The 18,106-nt window shown below is 43.4% G+C and overlaps 1 protein-coding gene across 2 annotated transcripts in view; it reads right to left on the bottom strand.

Annotated features, from left to right (window-relative positions):
• The window catches only part of ldb1b (LIM-domain binding 1b), a 28,122-nt gene extending 11,262 nt beyond the window's left edge, over positions 1 to 16,860 (bottom strand). Inside the window, exons 1-2 of one of the 2 annotated variants that reach the window (XM_042430785.1) lie at positions 16,634 to 16,860; positions 11,327 to 11,495 (exon numbers count right to left, since the gene is read on the bottom strand). In XM_042430785.1, coding sequence (XP_042286719.1) covers positions 11,327 to 11,354 — 28 coding nt within the window. In that variant the 5' untranslated portion in view covers positions 11,355 to 11,495; positions 16,634 to 16,860. Of the gene's footprint in view, positions 1 to 2,564; positions 2,589 to 11,326; positions 11,496 to 16,633 lie in introns of those variants that run through there. The other variant, XM_042430778.1, reaches the window with a different exon arrangement.
• Between the last annotated feature and the right edge of the window lie 1,246 nt (positions 16,861 to 18,106).

The following is an 18,106-nucleotide window of genomic DNA, read 5'->3' on the forward strand; positions in this document are numbered from 1 at the left end:
CACGATCCATGTACACATGGAGTGAAAACACAATGTTTCATCAATGATTTATTCACAAATTAAGCTGCTCTCATGAGCCGCTCTGTGGAAACAGTTAACAGGCTTCACACAGGCTCCTGTACACCAAAACACTGGTGTGGACTGGTAACATTAAATATAACACAATTCAATATTATTTAGTAGAATTATTTTTTAGGGGCAGTCTTAAATAATTTGTCCCAGAGATGAAGGTTTACATACATATGAATTTGTAAGTCTTATTGTAATTCAGAAATATGTACTCCACGGTGATTGTGAGGATAATCATGACATGGAACAACTTAAAAATGTAGTTTATAGATGTGGAGGGCTTAAATTCATTTTGGTTTGCAGGACCAGTTTTGCTTTTCAAGGGTCAGTTCCACTAGATGTTGCAGCTGAGAACCAAAAATTCTGCAATCTTACAATATTTATATACATAGATTTTATGCTTTAAAGATTATATATACGGTATATATGATCTGTATATATATCATGTGTATCATCATCATCTGCATCACTTTATACAGTATATACAGAATACACATATGATTTATGTACAGTCAAAAGTTCCATTTATTTGAATGAGAAACTGAGGCTGATAGGTAGGTCATCAGTTTTGCAGGCAATAGGTCCTGAGCCAAAATATTGAACAAAATCTAAATGACCTGATGATGGCACGAGATGAAACGTCAGGCGATCAGTGGGGACCATGAACGTGTTTACTGAATTTCACAGCAGTCCGTCCGATTGTTGTTTAGATTTATCAAAAATTTTGTTCCGATCCCTCAAGTAGGTATTGAGATGTTTCACTGAAACAGGAAAACTTTGACCTGATGGAGCATCACCAAAGTCATTAGAGTTTATCCTCTTGGGAACATGAATGCCTGCACAAAATTTCAATCCGTCCAATAGTTGTTCAGTCGGGACCAAGCGACTGACAGACTTATATCGTTCTTCCTTCAGCCACGCTAGCGGCATCGCTGAGAACAAATAAAGGAACATACTAATAATGAAAAGGTATTTACCAAAAAAATCATGAAGTTAATTAAACACTTCAGCTATACTTAGTACCAACTTATTGATTTGATTGATGAGCCATATAATCATTTATTCCATCAGTTTAACCCAACTATCCCATTCTTCTATCCACCGAAGTACATGACACACAATACCTCTCTACACTATTTGTTGTGGGCCTCCAATATTCCAACAATTTGAAGACAGTAAATTGCATATTTATTTTTTCCAGCTGTCTACTGTTTGCTTCTGCCATCTCGATACAGAAAATGTCCTTCTGTTCTGACATATTTGCAGATGTTTTCTGTCTTGCATATGAATATACAGCACAAAACTCATAACTCCCTTATGTCTGGCAGCTCAAATGTGGACCTCTTTACAGACTCTGTTGTATGAAATCTGGAGTATGGTGAAGTACAGTGTGTCCCAGAGCCAGACATGTGGAGAGGATAAGCTGCTCTAAGGCCTGTCTCTCACCCGACCAGCAACAAAGATGCTTGGGCTGAGTTTATGTATATTGGTTTGACCATGGTAAGCCTGTGACATGAGCACTTCACAGCTCGCGAGGCTCCTGTCAGTCTTTTGGCAGCATCTTTGTGTGTCTAGTACCAGGGGGAGGTGTAGTCAGTAGTAGCTTAGAGTGTCTGTTGTGGGTGACTTGTGTGGATTTGCCTATCTTATATTCGCTGGCCCCTGTAGCCATGGCAACACGAGCAGTCAATGCTGTCACAACTGGAGTGAGGCTGAGAATCATCCATGGAAATGGACACACAAGGGTTAATCCTGTGTGTGTGTGTGTGTGTGTGTGTGTCTGTGTGTGTGCGTCTCCAAAGCTCACCCATTCAAATGGTACATGACGGGGTTAATCCCCAGTGCGCGCGTGTGTATGTGTGTGTGTGGTGGGGTGATGGAGAGGAGGTGGGGGTGGGAGGTGTGTCAGGATAAGGCTTGAAGGGCTTACACACACCGTCTCTTTCGCTCTCAGGCATAGGGCAGGCCTTATCTTCAACTAGCACCCCAACCAGCGAGTCACACACACACACACACACACGCACACACACACACACACACACACACACACACACACACACACACACACACACACACACACACACACACACTGCTGCCTAACCTTCACATCACCAGCTAGCCTCATTTCCCAACTTGCAGTCACACATTCACACCTAAAGCCATAAATCCATGTATAATAAGTGATTAAAGCTGCAGCGTGCAGTGGCTGAATAAACTCCCTAAAGTGCACCGTGTGATGTTTTCACTGAGCTTACACTTAAACCTACAAGCGCAACTTGTTTAATTCACCTTTGTCAAAGTCAAAAAAATAAGGAGAAGAGGCCAGACTTAAAGATAATTTATCTGGAGATCAACAAAGCAGTGAGATATATCAATAAGAACAATCAAACATTTTTCTTTCAGCTGTTTTCTTTGATCTCTGGGTTTTTATCTTTATGTTGCTGAATCGGCTATGTGAAAGACAGAAAAGGTAAAGGTCAGCAAGCAAGACTTACCTCCTTCAGTCTCCAGCGGTTCTGACATTGCCATTTTGTCACCCACAAATGCACTTTCACAGCTACATACTGATCTAACTCAAAGACTTGGGCCCTGTTTTCAAGCCTCTCCCTCTTTCTGATATCTCCCATGTCCAGACTGTCAGGCTCAGGGGCACAAGGAGGGGGGAGAAGGATGCCTACAGTGTGTGTGTGTGTGTGTGTGTGCGCGCGCGCACTCTAATGCATGTGTTGCCTGTGTATGTGCAAATGTGTGCAGCGTGCCACTTCCACTCACTAGTCAACAGGAAACTTAACGGCACAAACGTCTGCCAGAGTTCTGATAACAAGCATCCCAGTCGCCCTCCCTTCGACACAGTCTTAAACACTGATCTGAGGACAGTCTCGTGTTGGTCTCAGTTTAGAAAAAGCCCTGACTAAACTGATCCAAGATTTTAACAATGAGAGACAACTTCTGATGATCGGCGAGTGTCCATTTTTTCCCAAACAGTAATGAAAACAAAACCTCTCCTGCTTTCATAGATTGCATTCACTTTTATTTCTTTCCCCAATGTAATCCCAAAGCTACTGTTTGATGGCTTTTACCACTTCATGGCAATAAAGTCAAACATACTGTTAAAAGCACAGACAGTCCAATTTCTCCTCATGAGAGCTAGCGTCACATCTCTGAAGCTCTTCTCTGTGGTCAGTGTCTGCTAGACGACTAGTACTTGATCAATTTGGCAGCTCAGGCTTTTTTTTTTACTCTGTTATTGGATCAGATTTAGTGACAGAGATCCGATTCAGCTCTGATAAAACATCCAAAGGCTGCCACAATACAAACTGACAGTTTTTAGAGGAATGAGCACTAATCCAGACACATTGGCCAGCTTTATATCACCAAGGAGTCTGCAACAGCCTGCGAGTCAGAATAGAAGACACTTAACTGCAGTGGTACTTGTACTTTACTTCCTTTTTATGCTACTTTATACTTCTACTCCACTCTATTTTAGAGGCAGATATTGTACTGTTATACTCCACTACATTCATCTGACATACAAAACATATAATGACTATGTTATTGATTAAACACTCCCACAATATATAAAGCACCAATTAAAATGATCTTCAGCTCAGCCAACTACTACATGAAAATGCTACTTACACATGAATTAATGATAGGGTTGGGCAATGTGACGATATAAACTAGGGCTGCAACTAACAGTTATTTTCATTATTGATTAATCTGCAGATTATTTCCATTTCATCGGCTAATCATTGCAGCTCTAAAACCATGAGACGATGTGAATTTGTCTAAATTTGTCAATACTGCCTCACTGTTTATACCAAGTATCTCTCCAATAATATCTTTGGTTGTATCGGTTCAATGAGCATGACTGCTTTATGGAAATATTAGATTTTTATATGATTTTTGCATCAATGTGATGAAGCGCCTTGATTTGTTGGGTACGTAATTTGCTGGATTAATACAGTTAATTGATATTACCATGAATTTACTGTATTACAATATACTGTGGCTCAAAATTGTATGTACCATGATAAGGAGTTTTGTCCATATTGCTTAGTTAATAATTAAAACATGTAATATACAGTACTGTGCAAATGTTCTAGGCACTTTAATTGTTTAGAGTCTTATCCATTATGCAATACCATCATGTGATCGGTCCCAAACTTATTCTGCAGCATGACAACGACCCCAAACATCCAGCCTGGAGTCTAAAGAACTATCTTCACCAACAAGAAGAACAAGGAGTCCTGCAACAGATGTAATGACCCCCACAGAGCCCTGATCTCATCATCATGGAGTCAGTTTGGGGTCACATGAAGAGACAGAAGCAACTGAGACGCCTGAATCCACAGAAGAACTGTGACAACTTCTCCGAGATGCTTCTAACAACCTACCTGCCAAGTACCTTGAAAACAAGTGTACTGAGGAGAATTGGTGCTGTTTTGAATGCAAAGTTAATTGATTAATAAAAAATAATTATGAAATTATTTTTTGAATGCATCCTCAGTTTACTCTTAGTGCCTAAAGTGTTTGTACAGTACTGTATGTCACTTACAGGGACCATTTTATGCATAATGAGAACTTCTACTTTTTGTACATTTCAGTACATTTTTCCGATGACACTTATAGTTAATTAAAATCTTTTGTAAGGGAGTATTTGGACATTGTTGCGTTGCTACTTTTACTTAAAGTCCCCCTCTAGTCAAAAATGTGTTTTGCTTCTTGTTCCTTCAGTTGGATGTTTGAGCTTCACTGTGCAGAATGATGTATGTGCAGAGTTTGACACTAAAAGGCTGTTTTCACATTCATCTCAGCCAAGTAGGTTTGCACATACAAGGAATTTGTCTTGGTGTTTTGGTGCAGTTGAAAAACGGTTGAAACGATTGAAAAATATACACAAAATTAAGTAGTCCTAAATAATATAATAATAATAATAATAAAAGAATTTACAATATATTCTAAGTGTAATAACATCAATAATAATAATAATAATAATAATAATAATACAAGTTGAATTAATGTAACGTATCATGTTAGATATATAAGATTATATAAGATTATTGTTATTATATTTACGTTAATATAATGGTTCATGTCCATGGGAGATAGAGTCAGTGTCAGTGGGGGTTCCAGACCTTGTTGATGAGGCAGCTGCAGACGGGAAGAAACTGTACTTGGGGAGTGAGGTTTTGGTCTTGACAGACCTCAGCCTCTTGCCGGAGGGGAGTTTTTCAAAAAGTTTGTGTCCGGGGTGGGAGGGGCCGGCCATGATTTTTCCTGCTCGCCTTAGTTTCCTGGAGGTGTGCAGGTCCAGGAGGGTCAGCAGGTTGCAGCCAATCACCTTTTCAGCACAGTGGATGATATGCTGCAGTCTGTAGTCTTGTCCTTGGCAGTTGCAGCAGCGTACCAGATGGTGATGGAGGAGGTGAGAATGGGCTCAGTGATGGTGGTGTAGAAGTGCACCATCATTGGCTTTGGCAGGTTGAACTTCTTCTCCTGCCGCAGGAAGTACATCCTCTGCTGAGCCTTCTTGGTGTTGATGGCTGCAGATGTTCAGCTCCCACTTGAGGACCTGGATGATGATGGTTCCCTGGAAGTAGGAGGACTCTACAGTGTCAACTGGGGAGACATGTTTCCCCAGCTTCAAGTGCTGCTTCTTGTCAGACAGGAAGTCCAAGTGTGGAGAATGTAGTGGAGGGCCATATTGACCTGTTGACTTCTGACCTGGGGGTCCAGATATGGGTGAGGTGGGACAGCACAAGGTGCTCAAAGGACTTCATGACCGCAGAGGTCAGGACAAGGGGTCTGTAGTCTTTAAGTTCTGTGGTCCTTGTTTTTGTTTTGCTTTTGTCCTGCTGAAAGTGGAACGTTTCCATCCGCTCATCTTAAATCTGGGTTTAAGGTGTGAACCTACAACTATGATTTGTGACACCACATCTTGCTTGGAGCCAGTCGTGGTCCATTATACAACTTATACAAGGGTGATGTGGAAACTTGAGAATGAAAAACACTGAGAATGAACTTTACAGTGAAGGAGGAGACATCTTTTGTCCAACTTTTGAGGTGAAAAATATATTAATTTTATATTTCTAGAATCTGTCATTTTCTAAGAAAGAGAAGGAGGAGATTTAATTTTGAGGATTTTAACAAGATAATCAAACTTTTTTGTGGAAAAAACATATCAGACACCACTTATTATTCAAAGCAAAGTATATTTATATATCTTAAAACATGTCCGGAGGGGATCTTTAAGTTAATGATCTGAATATTTCAGTCAGATAGACGAGGCAGACAAAAGCAACTAAAGACACAGTTTTACATAAAAGAACAATAATCAAAGCTCTTATGCAAATTTGCATCACAAGTAAAACTGTATGCAAATGCTGCTGTTGTTATTCTGCAGGAAGCCATCGTTCTGCATTTGATTTGCAGTCAGGACTTCACCACACATTATTACACAGGGAAAAAAAAATTATAACTGACCTACAATCAGTGACGGAGAGCGTTCTGCTTGTCCTTTGATAGCAGCGCCCTCCTGTGGCCGCAGCGAGCCAGTGTGTTTGTTTTCATCCTGCCCTACAGTATTTTCTCACTCACTGGATGAATTCCCCACTCAGGATTTTCTCTGGCAGGCGAACACAGACACACTGCAACAAGGGAACTTCAGCCGAGCAAGTGCGTCACATGTTATAGCAGGGGCCAATGGCTAGAGGGATTAAAGTGGGAAAAAGGCTGAGCCAGGTTGTCATTAATATACTGTATATGATCTGTGTTTCATAAAAAAGTCCCCCCCCCCCAAAAAAAAACAAAGTGTACATGTATGTCTAACTTAATGATCAGCATTATTATCCATCATCCTCACTTTTCTCCTCTCACACTTGCATTTTGCAGGTGGCTTAGCCTTTAGGGGTGTGTGTGTCAGATGTGTGTGTGTTTTTGTGTGTGTGTGTGGCAGCGGCTGGTGTCAGCTGACAGCTGTGTGAGGGGAGATGACAGTGCCCTGATGCTGCGTTCTCTGTCTGTTCTCTGGGAGCCATTTTGTCTGTCTCTGATCTCAGAGTCAGGTCTGCCCCCCCCCCCCCCCACACACACACTCCACCCCCCCTCAGCCAATCACGTCAGCGCTCAGCGTTGCAGAAAACATTGAAACACAGTCTGATCTCTCTCTCTTTCTCTCTCGCCTTTCTGTCTCACCCTCCCTCCCACCTACTCGCCCACTCCTCCTGCGCTCCTACAGTGCTCATCTCCCACTTGCCTCTCTTTTCGTCTCTGCCTGTGCTCTTCTGCTCTCTGCCTCACCCCCCTCTCACCCCCCCCCCCCCCCCCTCCTCTTCTTCCTCTCTTAATCCACATCTTTCCTCTGTATCTGCTCACTCCCTCTCTCTCTTCCCCTCCGTCACACCCTCCTCCTCCTCCTCCTCCTCCTCTTCAGGCTCTCTTGTTGTGCAACCCGTTTCTAAACAGCTCAGCCTTTGTGCGTTTTTGTCTGTTGCCATTTCAGCCAGGCTGCAGTCTTTACTCATTTTCCTCCAATCAGGGACACCATGTGACTCTCTGCATGAGAGGGCACAGTCCCTTCCCCCTTCTCTCTCCTCTCTCTCTTTCTCTCTCTCTCTCCCCTACTCTCTCTCTCTCCTCCCTCCTTATCCCCCCCCCCCCCCACCTCCCTCCCCTTCCCTCCCCTCATCTAGCCAGCCAGCCAGGCAACATACGCTAGCAATCAGGGGAGTCAAAGAGAAAGAAGGAGAGAGGGGAGGGGGGGAAAGGAGAAGGGAGAATGAAGGTATATACACAGTGCAGAGTGAAACAGTGTGCAGGAGGAAGATGAAGGGGGGGAGATGGGATAGAGGTGAGGGAGCAGGGGGTGAGAAAACACAGGGGACGAGGGGTGTAATGTAAAGGTCTGTCCTGAGTCTGATTGACCACAAAGCACAAAGCATCTGTGGTTTCAGAGAGTATACTGTATTGTAACTTATACTTCCTTTAATGATTGCATCGCAGCTCAGACCACATCCCGACACACTCTGCCCCGCTGTTTATGTCATCCACATGTCAGGGCACATGCTGTGTGTGTGTGTGTGTGTACGTCCTCACACACACACACACACACACACGTACACACAAAGTCACGCACAAACTCTGAGCCCACACAAGAAGGGGGAGGATCCCTCTGTGTTGAACACGGCTCTGGAATGTAAACAAGCAAGAACGAGAAAAAGAGAGAGGAAGGACTAAAGAGAGACCCTGTAGTTTCATATTTTTCTATTATATTATATTTTCTATCGTAGTCGACCAGAGCAGCGTCTATCGACTTGTTATAAATGTGTGCGTGAATAACTTTTAACTTAAATTAACCCGCATCACTGTGGGGTCAGGCTTTGGTTTTATTTGAAGTTGAAATGAGTGAATGGAAGTGATTGTTCCATATTTGGAGGCAGTGTTTACATTGGATTTTGGTTACCTCATGTTGTATATGTGTGTGTGTGCGTGTGTGCGAGCGTGTGTGTGAGTATAAGTGAGGTTTTACTCATTTACACACATTGTTTAAGGCCTTCGAGCTTGCGTGAAAAATATAAAGGAATGACTGATGTTTTCTCATATTCCCTGTTGGAAAAGTTTCAACATTGTGTTGTTTTTCTGAAAGTTTGAAAAATCTGTGTTGACATCTAACATGGAGTCCATTAAGATGAGAAAAGCAACGTTATTCCCTTGCTGAAAACTGAAAGAGAAATCAGGAGAAAAACAGAAAAAAGGAGAATTCATAAAGCAGAGAAACTGAGGCGAAAAAGGAAGGGGAACACCAGAGAGAACAATATGAGAGCAGAAGTGGAGCGCACAAGAGTGCGGTCATACGTCTTTTTGGAAATTTCCATGACCACGTTGATTAAGTATGCAATCTGACCGCAAGATAGCTAGGGCTCGGTTCTAAACAAACGCTCCCGCCTCTGCTGTGCAGGCTTGTTTAACGGCTGAGGTGGCAGCGTTTGCCTTTGTAGCACGGGGTGCTGCGCAGAGATTGAAAACACACGCACACACACAAACTTGTGTATATGCAGTCACATTTAACACAGATACACCACCTTTTCCTGTGCCATTGTGTGCCCAAGACAAATTTATGTAAATGTAACACATACACGGACACACATAATCCGGGGTTTCAGGAGAGTTTGTCCTTGCTGGTACCAAATCTTTGTCTTTTTCTGCTTTAATCCACAGCCATTTTATCAACCTATTCATCTGTTTGCAAGCTACAACTGTACGGACCAGGATGAGTTGGCATTGTCTCTTAACTTGCTCCCCCTAAACTTTCCGCTTTCAAAACAATCTGTCAGCTAAAGAGTTTCCAAACCACAAAACATGGGACCAGTTAGTGTTTCCATCTTTCTAATGATTAAAGTCGAGACTGGCACCAGGGTAATCTGATCCTGAATGCGTGGTTGGCTAAATTTCTCTATCCACATCCCGGCTGTTTGAGGGTTGACCACAGTGGCCACTGTGGCCTGGTAGGCAGGAGAGAGAAGAGGAGGCCACGTCAGGATGATACTGCACACTACACGGGACTGAAAAAACACACACGCAGCAACTCACACAACTCTATCACACTAACTTCCTCCTCTTCTGCTGCTGAATATTGTATGACAGTAGTTTTCTGAGTACATCTATCATGATTATGAATACATTTTCTGCTATAAGATTATATTTCATGTCCTACACATCCCATCCGGAGCGCAACATAAATCGTTGTAACACTTAATCATATATAGCCCACAGCACAGCAGCGCAGGGTTTATTTCTAGACCTTGATTTCGCTTTTTCTTCCCTCCTCTGTCTGATTAAAGTCAATAAAATGAGAAGAATTATCTGTTCACTGTCAGGCTCCCAAAACCCAAACACAACAGTTTGAGGACTGCAGGGAGTTTCTCAGCCTTTACGGACGGTGAACCAGTCGCACACCTCTCAATATGGTGGTCTGATATCACAGATATTACTCCCTCCTGGTTGCTCTCTGTGACTCAGCTCCCAGAAGCCTCGCAACTGTTACTCAACTTTGACCAATTTTATTAAAAACGGTGACAATCAAAACTCATTTTGCTTTCAAGTTAGGCCCCCCCCAAAAAAAAGTGAGTGTGAGTGTCTCAGCCACTGAAGACAAGGTCAGCATGTTTCTGCCTTTCTCCCTGTCAGGTATGCACTTAATGACCTCTTTCCATGAACTCAGGAAGAAAGAACTTCTGGGCAAAAAAAACTCCCTAACAAGACCATTATAAATCTATGTCATGCTTTGAAAACACAACAATGAGAGTAGGAGTCACATCTTTAGAGGCGCTTAAAGTCACTTAAAGCCAAACAAATGTGGTGATGCTGTGTTTTCACTGTGGCATCATTAACAAAAAGCTGCTTCTACATCTGAATTAGGAGTCTCTTTATCACTTTCATCGAGCGCTTTATGCATCTTAAATGATATACTCCTGTGTGAACCGTGAAACATCAAACATTCATTAACAACTCTTGTGTGGGAAGAGGTGCAGAATCAATCATGCGAGTCTTTGATCCGAGCCAGTGATCTCTGCCCTTTAAATGTCACACTTTGATCCCTCTTTTTCTTTTCTTTCTGCTATTCTCTGCATGAGAGGGCAGTCAGTCAGTTTTTTTTTTTTTTTTTTTTTTCACCGTGAATAAGTGACTGTAACATCTGGTACTGTGCCGACCTTAAAAGAACTCTGTTAACCCGGGCCAACAGTCAGAAATCATCATCATCATCATCTGCAACTACAACAACAACAAACTGGCGGAGGAAGAGAGAGAAGAGGTAGCATTAGTGGTGGTGCCATAGCAACAACTTCATGCCCAGATGTCTGCACCGCCAGCTGAAACAATCTTTTTCTGTTAAATCTACAAACTCAACAACATACAGTAAAAAGCGCTTTGTGGTCAGACTGAAAGTGAAAAGTGAGGACGAAACAGACTACATGTTGATCTATCTATTCTAGTATCTTCTTTGCTCTCCATCCTCTCTGCCATCACAGAGGGCGACCTCCCATGAGCCTTTGCAAACAGAGCCCCGGGGCCCTGGGGCACCTCTCTCCCTGTCTCTCTCTGGCCCAGTCACGCCACGGCACAGCAGCGGCTGCACTCACCGTCCAAAATACAACAACAACAACAACAACCAGAAAAAAGTCAGCAGCTGGCAACAGCAGCGGCACAAGCAGCGGGACTGTCGTTAACGGCAACCATCACCACGGCAGCTACTTACCGGGACACGCGCAGCCGCCCACGGACATCTTCTCACATGTCTGGTGTGAATCCGATCAGAATGATGGTGGTGGTGGCTCTGTTATCCCTGCTCTCTTCCTCTCCTCTCCTCTCCTCTCCTCTTTCTCACCAGTCACTGCTGCCGCCACTGAGGCTGCTCACATGAGCGTCTGTTATCCCCACGGTTCACACACACACACACACACACACATATACACACACACACACACACACACACACACACACACACCACCACCACCACCACCAGGGAGCAAAGAGAGAGAGAGAGGGAGGGAGGGAGGAGAGAGTAGGAGAGAGTGACGATGAGGGAGGAAAAGAGAGACAGAGGGGAAGAAGAGGTTAAAAAAGAGAACACACAAAGGATCGGATTCTCTCAGTTGTAGCTGTACACTGTGAATCACACCGTGTGTGTGTGTGTGTGTGTGTGAGTGTGTGTGTGTGTGTGTGTGTGTGAGTGTATTATAGAGTGAGGAGAATTCTGTTCCTGCCTCTGCTCTGCCCTCACCCTCATCAGCCCTGCAAATTACAGCTCAGGTGGGAGGAGAGAGGGAGAAAGAGAGGAAGAGAAAGGGAGGGAACGAGAGGCTGAGCGCTTGAGAGAGAGAGAGAGAGAGAGAGAGAGAGAGAGAGAGAGAGAGAGAGAGAGAGAGTGTGTGTGTGTGTGTGCCAGAGTGAGGGAGGGAGAGCGAGAGAGAGTGGACTGTCAAAGTGACCTGAAAGGCAGATTTGAGAGAATAACAACCATGTGATGTGGGTCCTTTTTTTTCCCCTTTAAATATGTAGAGGCTGTTTTTCACTGCCGCTGTTACAGTGATACACACACTTCACACACTTCACACACGCACACACACACACACGTGAGCTTACGTATGTACAGTAGTGCACACATGCAGGTTTAAATGATCTTCAGGAAATCTGGTGATAGCCAATGCGTGCATGTGTGTATGTGTGTGTGTGTGTGTGCGTGTGTGTGTGTGTGTGTGTGTGTGTGCGTGCTGCAGCCGTCTGAGTGGCTTGTTACCATCCAGCGAAGGTCTGCTACATGGCAGGGAGGGCAGGGGGGAGGGAAAATGGGGGAGGAAAAGGGAGGGGGGAGAGAGGAGGGGGCGATTGACGTGCCTCGGCTCTCTCTCTCTCTCTCTCTCTCTCTCTCTCTCTCTCTCTCTCGTCTCCCTTCCTTGCCCATTCAGTCTCTCGCTCCGTTAGTCTTTCTGTCTGCAGTATGTCACACAGTGTTGCTCTCTCGCTTCACTCATCTTCCCGTCTACTCGGCCATTTATCTCTGCCCCCTCCCTCCTCCCTCGCCGTCTCTCTCTTTCCTTATTACTCTGTCTTCCGTTCTACCTTTCCCTCCCACTGTCTCCATCTCGCTCTAATCTTTCCTCCATCACTATGTCATTTGTCTCTCCCTGTTAGATGCACAAGGTTGTGTGTGAAGATTGTTGGACCCAGGTTAAATACAATAATCTTTTTGTCAGCAAATCCAGTGAAAAGACCAAAGCCAACAAAGAGCTGAACAAGTACTGACTATATTGATATTACTCCTCTGTGCCATAGAGCTCCATTATTGTCCAAAATCTATTGAAAATGAGCCACACATTTGCACCGGGTGACATGTTCCTTCATCACAATGAACATGGACACTGTAGTTTTTCCCAAGTCCATCCTACATACATCATCCTGCTGCAATATATACTTCAAATAACAATAACGTGTCTTCATCCACAGCTGAAAATAGTCCCCAACAAATACACTATTTACTCCTCTTTGAGTAACTTTTGCTAAAAACTATAAAGCTATTTTAGAAACTTACTTAAGACTTTAAATGAACAGTTCAACATTTTGGGAAATACACTTATTTGCTTTCCTACCGAGAGTTCGATAAGAAGATTGATAGCACTCTCGTGTGTGTACGGTAAATATGAAGCGACAGCCAGCAGCCAATTAGCTTAGCTTCACATAAAAAACAGTAAACAGGGGGAAACAGCTGGACTGGCTCTCTCCAAAGGCATCTTTTGGACTTGTCATGGGATTTGTTAACAATGAGAAAAAAAACAAATATCGCCACCCTTAACCAGAGGTTACCAACTTAGGGTCGGGACACCACCAAAGGGACCACCAGATATATCTCGGGGGTCAAGAGGTGATTCATGGAAGAATTAAAAACATCCTGCTACACAAAATCATGTTTAGTTTCTGGCTTTTGTATAATTATTGCCATGTTCTTGTGAATCCCATCCCACCAGGCTTCTAAAAATATTCAAATGAAACAATCTGAAAATAGAAAAATCACTCATATGTTAAGCCAAACAATATAAAACAGGGTTAAAAGTAGATATTGCTTCATTTTAAGGGGAAACAAGTCAAAAAGCCTGGGAAACACTGCTTTAAGCAAAAATACAAACTGCTAATTCAGGGATTTGCAACCATTACAAAGGTCATGACCCCAACTGAGCTCACAGCTTCCACCACCACACACGCTCTCATCTGAAGAGACTACATGCATATACAGTACAGTACACACTTATGCACATACCTAAGACAGAAAGCTATATGTGCATATACAGACATCCTGCACTGTTTCCCTCCAAAATGACATCACAAATCAGGTTCTCTCTTCACATGCAAAGACGAACACAAGTCTGCATAGATCGCCTCCCCCATATAATTTCTGCTTCCCTTTTTTAAGACACTTGCTCTTTGTCTCCCTCCCTCTCTTCCTCACCCTCTGTCTCATTAGGCAGTATCTCATTTTGAGGAGGAGAGTGTTAAGCCAATCAGAGAGGGGAAGAAATAGCAGCGGAAGGAGGGAGATGGAGAGAGGAGAGAGACAGAGAGGTTGCGGGAGGAAGAGGGCAGAGATGGAGAGAGAGAGAGAGAGAGAGAGAGAGAGAGAGAGCGAGAGAGACAGAGGAAAAGGGAAGGCGATGGATGGATGGAAGGAGGGAGGGAGGGAGAAAGAGAGAATAAATAGCTCTGGCGCACTCGTCCCCCATTACCCCGGGAGGGCACTGTCGCCATGGCAATGTGGCAGAAAAAGGATAGCACAAGCATGATGAGCTTCCACACACACACACACACACACACACACACACACACATTTACAAATGAAAACTGTGATTCACACATATATCTGCCCACATTAACAGTTTCATACAGACAGTTTTTACAAGTTCATACTTTTAAAACGGATGTGCACACAAAGCACACTGTCACCTTACCATAATTATTTATGTACAAGCACACGCATACACTCGTTAACAGTTTGCCAGTTAGCAGATAGTCAAAGCCCACAGAACACAGATAAATAACAGAGACAAAGAAAGCTGCTCAGGGAGATGAAAGTATAAAAGACAGACAGTAAACACAAGAAGGTGAAGAAAAGGCTTCAGGGAAGAAAATGACAAAGGAGAGCAGGGAAGCAATTTTTGCAGCTAATCAAGTATCAAGCAGTTTCCTGCTGTGCTGCCCTTCAGTAAACTTTGTTGGATTAGTATGAATGTTTCTCTTAGTTCTTCCTTTTTACTTGCTTTGATTCTTGTATACAGTATTTATCTAAAACGACATCTTAATTAAACCTGCATTAATTGATTTTTTTTTTTTTGGCATGATTTAGGAGCAGCACAACAAGCTGTAAACAACATTGACATATCATCACCTGATAAAGTTGTTTGGGCTGTTCAAGTCTTTTTACACATCCAGCAGACAGGGAGCAACATTAACATTCTTAGTGGGTTGTGTTTCTTTCCACCTGATGTATGTAAGTTTAATTTTTACTCTCCCTTTAGCTCTGGTTCGGTCCTGAGGCAATATCTGACTCTTTAGCTGCTGAATCAAAAACTCTGTCTGACAGTCATTTAATGCTCTGCAGGCAGCATACAGGTAGCTATATGAAATGTTAGAGCTTTTCCAAACAGCTGTCTGCTGCTGCTAGAAACAAGACCAAATGAGAGTGGTGAGATCGAATCACAACAATAAAGTGACGGCCGTAAAACCAAAACATTAGCCGAAGGATGCTAAAATGCTCTGTAGAGCTGAGTGGGCTGATAATTCTCCCTTGGGTTTGTCACTAAGAACGAAGAATATAACAAGACTAAAAGTCCAAAGCCCTGCACCTAACACCAGCATACTACTAACATGCTGATGTTTAGCATAATGTTCAATGTTCATCATCTTAGTTTAGCATGTAAGAATGCTGACATTTGCTAATCAGCACTAAACAAAAGATACAGCTGAGGCTGATGGGAATGTCATTAGTTTTGCAGGTGTTTGATCAAAACCAAAGTTTTGGACAAAATGAAATTTTAACCCAGTGACAGTGTTTAGTGAAAAGTTATCACTAAAGTTATTATAATTCATCTTAAGGGGGACATGAATGTGTGCATCTAATTTCATATGGCAATCCTCTTTGTTGAGACATTTCACTCAGACCACAAACGTGAACCTCATGGTAGTGCTAGAGGAAAAGTCGGGATCACCAAAGTTGTTGGGAGAGTTTGTGTAAAATTGCTTCCAATCCATCCATTAACTGCTAATATATATCAGTCTGGACATTGTCATCCAAAGAGCCACACTGCTCGTGGAGCTGAAAATTGTCATTAATGCAGCTTTAAGTCTAAGCATGCGTCACATTTTGATTTGGTCTGATTTATCCCATCTAGTCTATCCAATGTCTCCTATCATGTTTGTCTGACTCTTGTGACCTGGATCAACACCACCATGTGTTTTGGCTCCCTGCAGGTTTAACCATACTGTATCAGTTCGTCCAAAGCAGCAGCAGGGACAAAGATCACTTTCCAGGTCATTAATGTTGAAGGATTTGTACAAACCAGACACGCTTGCTACAAACTACCCTGTTACAGCACTTCAATAATGTAACATCCAGCAAATTAGGAACTAGTGGAAGAGCGCAGCTAAAAAAAATGTTACTCCACAGAGTAAAACAAATCACCTAAAGTCAGTAGACTGAAGTTAAACATGGCTTTAGTGCTGTTCTCATGCCTTTGTTTCAGCACACTTATCTGAAAAGTTGTTTGGATGGCAAATGTGGTGGTTAATTAGCTTAAGAAATCTTGTGTGCATCCAGCCTGAGGGCGAACCAGAGAATGAAAGAGGCTGTTCTGAGCCAGCCAGCCCTCTGTAAACTCTTATGTAAGGCAGAATCTGCATCCTGTTTCTCTCAGCTACATTATTGATGCGGGCTTCTGTTACCACACTGAGCGTGTTTGTGTGCGTACATGCACGTGAACACCTGTACGTCTCTACTTCTTGCTGGATAGTCTCTCACCTCTGCTGTTCTGTAGACAGGGTGGTCTCCTCCAGCTGATGTCTTGTCACTTTCTCTCCTCCCCTTTACCACCTCTCTGCATGCTCTCTTGTTCTTTTTTCACCTCCTTTCTTTTTTGCTGCTTTCTGTATTAATGTAAGTCCCCTTCCTCCACCTCCTCCTCCTCCTCCTCCTTCTCTTTCTCTTTTTCTCTCAGGCCTTCAGTTCTCACTAACAGATGTTCTCTGCGCCATGTGGGAGGGCATTCCTCTTCTCTGCTATGAAAGCAAAAGAAAAAGACGACTTGAAGCGAAGAGAAATCAAACAAGGACGACGGCAACACAACCCCATAACTCAGCAGTCTCAATGTTACACTTGTGTGTCCCGCTTTTCCCCGTGGAGAGGGTGTCAAGTTAAAGATCAGAGTGCTTTTGCCTTTTTATAACACACTGCTCCCAGCGTTACACAATATCAGAAAGGTCATGGAAGTGCACACACACACACGCACACACACATACACACACACACACAAAACACTGCATGAACGGGCAGCTAAGATGACTGGAAGTCACCTAGAAAAATGAAAACGCTCACACACACTCCTGAAGAGGCTGCAGGGCACACACAAACACACACAACAGCAGCAGCGAGGACAGCATATACCTGACTCCTTAGACCTCATGGGTTCTTTAATAATTCAAACATGCCAAAAGAGCGCCGTGGGAGTCGTCCCGCAGGTCAAGAGTGAGCAGGAGATGAGAGGCAGAGGCGAGAGAGAGAAGGGTGAGAGAAAGAGAAAGAGTTTTTTTTTTTTTCTTTTTACTCATCTTCCTTTTCCCTCAAGAATCAGAGTAAAGTCTGGCACTCTGTGGGGCTTGAGGGAAGAAGGGAGAATGTCTGTTACTCTGTGTGTGTGTGTGTGTGTGTGCATCTCCACAGATGGTGGCCCCAGTGGGAATAAAAGGGACAGTGGCTGGAGAGTGGGTTAAATGTGTGTTGTCTGTGCATGTGTGGTGGGGGGGCCGTGTACCGACACGGTGGCTTGGTGCTGGATGCTGCAGTAAGGTGACCCACTTTACACAGAACTCCCCCTCCTCAACAAACACACTTACACATGCCTCTGAACACACTCACACTGCACCCGCTGGAGACTGGAGGATGCTTTGGCCCCATTTCAGACAGTAATGTGTTTCAAGAGTTGTGTGAGATGAAGCAGGAGGTGGTGTGTGTGTGCATGTGTGTGGCAGGAGCAAAGAAAGATGCACTGTAGCAATAGTATAGAAGAAGATATGGGATTAAGGGACAAAAAAAATAACAGACAAAAACGAAATAGAGGTCACTGAGCAGATGCACAGTTGGTAAGATGTGTGTGAGATCAAATCAATGAACAGGGAGTATGTTGTACCTTGTTAAAAACGTGCGTCTGTGAGTATATTTCCCTCTCCGCTAATCTAGTACAGCCATTGACTCTGTGTACCGCCATGACATTCAGCA

This window comes from Thunnus maccoyii, chromosome 2 (assembly GCF_910596095.1).
Source record: "Thunnus maccoyii chromosome 2, fThuMac1.1, whole genome shotgun sequence".
NCBI classification, from domain to species: domain Eukaryota; kingdom Metazoa; phylum Chordata; class Actinopteri; order Scombriformes; family Scombridae; genus Thunnus; species Thunnus maccoyii.